The 5,596-nt window shown below is 34.5% G+C and overlaps 1 protein-coding gene across 5 annotated transcripts; it reads left to right on the top strand.

Annotated features, from left to right (window-relative positions):
* The first annotated feature begins 723 nt into the window (after window positions 1-723).
* Window positions 724-5,083, top strand: LOC107491212 (ABC transporter B family member 28). 5 transcript variants are annotated; one of them, XR_002376245.2, is made up of 15 exons: window positions 724-939; window positions 1,110-1,133; window positions 1,499-1,600; window positions 1,890-1,980; window positions 2,212-2,312; window positions 2,417-2,467; window positions 2,540-2,668; window positions 2,793-2,855; window positions 2,939-3,212; window positions 3,530-3,678; window positions 3,772-3,861; window positions 3,944-4,078; window positions 4,172-4,367; window positions 4,474-4,530; window positions 4,634-4,669. XR_002376245.2 is itself a non-coding variant. In XM_016112009.3 (15 exons), the coding sequence occupies exons 1-15, from the start codon at window positions 832-834 to the stop codon at window positions 4,868-4,870; spliced, it is 1,668 nt and encodes a 555-aa protein (XP_015967495.1). In that variant the 5' UTR covers window positions 724-831; the 3' UTR covers window positions 4,871-5,083. The 5 variants fall into 5 exon arrangements, 4 of the variants coding, with proteins under 4 accessions (XP_015967495.1, XP_015967494.1, XP_020999127.1 ...); XM_016112009.3 differs by having other exon boundaries at window positions 4,311-4,367; window positions 4,634-5,083; XM_016112008.3 differs by having other exon boundaries at window positions 4,311-4,363; window positions 4,634-4,781.
* The last annotated feature ends 513 nt before the right edge of the window (window positions 5,084-5,596 follow it).

Genomic DNA, 5,596 nt, shown 5'->3' with positions numbered 1-5,596 from the left:
TTTAAAACTTCTTTTGGGTTTTCTTCATTTTAGCTTAATTGCTTTAAAGTTCACAGCTTTGTGTTTTTCATTTTTCATGGGATTTTCATAAAGCTTTTTTTTTTATAAATTTTGTTAGTTTGTACTGTGTTTGGGTGGATGATAGGTTAATGAATTTTTTTCATTATGCTTGGATCAAATCAAAGGCTTACGTAGCGATGAAAATGAAAAAGGAGAATCAGCTCTTATGTACTATGTACTGTTTCATAGGAAAATAAAGCGGTTTTATCCTCTTTATTGTCACTAAGATATTTTTTTTTCCTTCATTATTCAAATTGGGGTGTATAGGGAACAGAAATAGTAAAAATCTTAATTTCGAAGCAGTAAAATCGTTCTGCTTCAATTTGTAAGATACAATTTCCAATTTTAATCACAATTGTAATTTTTAATACAAGGAAGAAAGTAATGATTCCCTTTTCAGTCTAGTTCCAGTTAGGATTCGTGAATGAAAAGAATTGAAATGAAATGAAATGCAGTGTCAATGGAAAATATTTCATTTTTCATATTAAGATTTTCTAGGAGCCATTATGAATCACTACATAAGATGGTATTTTAGTATTATAAATTATACTATTCAGAATGATGTACTATAGCTGTTGATTCCTTTTTATCTTCTTTACTGGTGCAATGCATTTGCAGAAATTTCTGATTGAATGTTGAAGGTTGGAAGTATTTTTATTACACATTCTTATGTGCTATTGATTTTCTGTAGGGCGGTTTTTTGAAGTCCTTATTGGTGTTAGACCAGAGCCATTGTGGAAGTTGCTCAGTCAAATTGGAGTGCTGTATGCAATGGAGCCACTTTTAACCGTTATTTTTGTTGTAAACATGAACACTGTATGGGAGAAAGTTATGTCAACTCTTAGAGCTCAGATCTTTGGCAGAATATTGATTCAAAAGGTAAAGTCAAATCTTTCTCAATTTTTGCTCTGCCACTTTTATTTTATTTCTTGTTTTTCTATGTCATTTCTTTCGAAGAGAGTTGTTTGTTAGAAATGCATGGTAGCTTGAAATTTGAGTTTAAGTTTTTCTGGCTTTGCTGTTACTAAGTGTTCTTTCTTTTTATGCAGGTTGAATTTTTCGACAAATACAAGGTATGTGTATGGGTTATTCATTTATATGTGCTTTTACTTTGCTATTTGTGATACTTAGACTTAGAGCTGTGATAATGTGCCAAATAAACATTGTCAATAATAATTGCACTGTCACCTTTACCTTAATTTTATGCATGGTAGTTTCTTGTCTTTGTCCTTCTCCTTCTGTCTATTTCTCTACATTACTTTCCCATCCAGCGAGTTCCCTTATCTACTCCTTTCGGTTATATCTTATGTGTATTAAGAATTTTACACGTATAAAAAAATCTCATTTTTCTATCCCATATTGTTTTAGTCTATTTTAGTTTTATTTAAGCATTGGTAGGTGCTAGAACAATTGTGCTTTCTTTGTTTGCTCTTTTTAGGTTGGAGAACTCACTGGTTTGTTAACATCTGATCTGGGTTCCCTTAAAGATATTGTGAGCGAGAATGTCTCAAGGGATCGCGGTTTCAGGGCATTATCTGAGGCAAGCAACTCTACATCAATGAGAAGTGAGCTTTATATTTCCTATATTTAAGCATGTGTGTGATGTCTTTTTTCAATTTGTTGGGTTAACTTTCCTTCATTTCTTGAGGAGTGGGAGTTTATTTTACAACAGTTAGATGTCTGAGTACATAAATTGCTTCCTTATCTTTCAAGAGACAACCCGTGTTTTTTTGGTTACTTACTTACTTATGTCACACTCATGCTTATTTTAGTCTGCATTCTGTAGCTTATGTTTGCCATTGCATCTTCTGTTTTCTCTGTTCTTGTAGGTCATTGGGACAATATTCATTCTTTTTTCTTTATCCCCTCAGCTAGCCCCACTTCTTGGTATTCTGATGCTCACGGTTTCTGTCTCAGTCGGTAAGTTTCTATTGTACTTGATGTATTAGTCTAATGGCCAGGTTGTTCTAGGTTCGACTCTAATAGTATTGTGATTTATTATTATTAAGTGTGGGCATATTCAACCCGTTTCTTTGTTCTTGTAGCTTGAATTAGAAATACATTACTATAAAAGTATCATATATAGAAAATTTGAGTCATGTTGCTTGTCAATTTGTGTTTTCTTCTGCTGATTCTTTTAGTTCTCTGAAGCTGTCTACAAGAGATCAACATTTCCTGTTTTCAAAGCACATGGGTTGGCCCAAGCATCAATAGCTGATTGTGTATCAGAAACATTCTCTGCTATTCGAACAGTGAGTTCTCCATGGTTTATACTTCAAATTTATAGTAACTTTGTGCATTGTAAAGTCTTGTATTTGTAATAGACAGTTGATAACAGTAAAATAAATTATTACAGGTAAGATCTTTTGGTGGTGAAAAGCGGCAGATGTTTACATTTGCTAAACAGGTAAGATTATTCAAGAACGAATAGGTTTTTGTTGTGAAAGGCTTGACACCTCTAATTATTAGTTCTTTACAGGTTCTGTCTTTCCAGTCAAGTGGGATAAAGCTTGGTACTTTCAAATCATTTAATGAATCTATGACCAGGGTTGCTGTTTATATCTCTTTGATTTCATTATATTGTCTTGGAGGGAACAAAGTTAAGGCGGTAAGCAGTTCTAATCTGTTCAAAATTTATGTTTTTCCATTTATATTTCTCTCTCACTGTTTCTTTTGCAACAAGTTCAACCATTAAAATAATATTTTTAAGTTGCTTTAGTTTCTGTTCGCAGGGTGAGCTCTCTGTCGGAGCTATGGCATCTTTTATTGGATATACTTTCACTTTAACATTTGCTGTAAGGAAATTAAGTTGTGACTTGTTATTTATTTCGTCTTATCTCTTGATCTTCACTTGACTGTCTGATATTATATCATTTAGGTTCAAGGACTGGTTAATACCTTTGGGGATCTTCGAGGAGCTTTTGCGGCCGTTGACAGGATCAACTCTGTTTTATCTGGAGTTCAAGTTGATGATTCTCTTGCCTATGGCTTAGAAAGAGAACTAAGGCAACAGAAAGCAGTGGATGATGAGAAATATAAATTATTCTTCTCTAATAGTTCAACTGAGAAAAACCAAATGCATTACATGTCGGCACTAAAAACATCTAGCAATTTGTTTAGCTTGGCTTGGTCTGGAGATGTTTGTCTTGAAGGTATCTCTACTGCATCATTCTTCATATCCACACCGTTGTGCTTTTCTAATGAATAGCTTAACTGCTTCAAGACCCATGTTTGCTAATGTTCTTCAGTGCAAGCTTTATTATCTTAATTTTTTCTCCTTAATTTGGTTTTTACTGCGAGGAACTGTCCAATCTAAAGTTTGTTTTAATGTATCATGTAACAAAACTCATGCATGTGAGCTTGTCTTCTTATAATAAACAGAACGACGACTAAGTATCACATTAACACAATATATTTCTTTTTCCTTTTCTCTTTTTAGTTATGCTTACTTGCCTATTTTATACTGCAGATGTCTATTTCTCTTATCCTTTAAGGCCAGATGTGGAAATCTTACGTGGGTTAAATTTAAAACTAAATTGTGGAACTGTAACTGCACTGGTAGGTTCTAGTGGCGCAGGCAAAAGTACCATAGTGCAGCTATTGGCTAGATTCTATGAGGTTTAACTTCTGTTTCATAAGTTGATAGTTGAAGTTTCATTCTATTTCGTTGTTTCGAGAATTGATGGTGCCAAATGGTATTTTATTCTGCAGCCAGCAAGAGGTTGCATAACGGTTGCGGGAGAGGATGTAAGAACATTTGACAAGAGCGAATGGGCCCGGGTTGTCTCTATTGTAAATCAAGTATGAAAACCAAAACTAAAAACAAGAGAGACTAAGAATCATGTAGCTTCATGAATGATACACTAACACTAAAATGTTACAGGAGCCTGTTCTCTTCTCGGTGTCGGTTGGAGAAAATATTGCATATGGTCTTCCAGATGAGAATGTTTCTAAGGAGGATGTCATTAAGGCAGCAAAAGCTGCCAATGCTCATGATTTTATCATCTCACTTCCACAGGTTTGTTTATCTTCATTTTCAGATTGTTTTACAAAGTTAAAAGTACTAACTTGTTTGTTTACTGTTCATATTTTGGTGAAAACTCGCATATAGTTGTCTTCATGTAAAGTTAATAGTTAAAAACCTTTAGATGATTTAACATGTTTGAGTAAATTATCATTTAACTATTCTCAACTATCAACTTCGCATGAAAACAACTGCATGTAAGTTTCACCTTATATTTACCTGAAAGGGCTATGATACACTTGTCGGTGAGCGTGGAGGCCTATTGAGTGGAGGACAGAGGCAGGTATCGTCGAGTTTATATATAACCCTTCCCTTTGCATGAACATGCACCGTTAAATTTCATGCATGCACATTCAGCGGTTCTTGACTTCAGTGTATCTAAATTGCAGAGAATCGCCATAGCCCGAGCTATCTTAAAGAATGCTCCAATCCTTATACTGGACGAGGTGATATTCATGTCGGATTCTATATACTTTCCATCAACAATGAGGTAGTAATGCTGGCAACATGTAGCCACGATAATCTTAACAGTATTTCCTTGCTTTGCAGGCCACGAGTGCGCTGGATGCTGTCAGCGAGCGGCTGGTACAAGAAGCTCTCAACCATTTGATGAAAGGGAGGACGACACTAGTTATAGCTCATCGATTAAGCACGGTTCAAAATGCTCATCAAATTGCGCTTTGTTCCGAAGGGAGGATCGCGGAACTAGGCACACATTTTGAGCTATTGGCTAAGAAGGGCCAATATGCTTCCCTGGTTAGCACTCAGAGGCTTGCATTTGAATGAAATTATGCTATGATAGTCTTAGTCACACAAGATAGTCATGCTTGTGACGTGAAGATGCATTTTTTTTGTTGGCTGGCCAAAACAGATTGAAATTGTCTTGCAAATGGAGAAATGTGTCATAACAGAAAAAGATATATGATGTATAGTTACAACAAGAGCATTAGGTTATAAGGAAAAAAAAAAGACATTTAAAACAATATTTCCTTTATATCACATGCATGCTGATAAAGTCAAACCTCCTTGTGTTCCTCCATTTAAATGATGAGCTGCAGAAAATATAATGAAAATCGTCCTGAAAGACACTCCGATTTTCATTTTGGTTCTCGAAAGATAAAATTAATCGAAATCGTCCCCGAAAAATACACGACTTGATCACTTAGTCCTTCCATCAGTTGGATGATGACGTGTCACGTTAAGTGCCACGTGGCACATGATGTGGGTTAATGTCACGTGTCACAAGATGATTGGTTGATGTGTCAGATTAGTGACATGCGGCACACTACGTATTATGTCACGTGTCACTTGACATGTAAAAAAATTATTTATAATCAAAATAGTCCTTGAAAGTTCAGACGTAAGTCATTTTCATCCCTAAAATTTTAAAAATTAATCAAATTAGTTATTATATAATTTTTTTATTTTTTCTTGATATTATTAAATTTAAAATATTTTTTGATACTACTAATTTTAATAGAAATGTAATTGACAAACAAAAAATTAGTAATT

This window comes from Arachis duranensis, chromosome 5 (genome assembly GCF_000817695.3).
Source record: "Arachis duranensis cultivar V14167 chromosome 5, aradu.V14167.gnm2.J7QH, whole genome shotgun sequence".
Lineage (NCBI taxonomy): Eukaryota > Viridiplantae > Streptophyta > Magnoliopsida > Fabales > Fabaceae > Arachis > Arachis duranensis.
The sequence above is the reverse complement of the archived record's forward strand: the minus strand, read 5'-3'. Positions and strand labels throughout refer to the sequence as shown.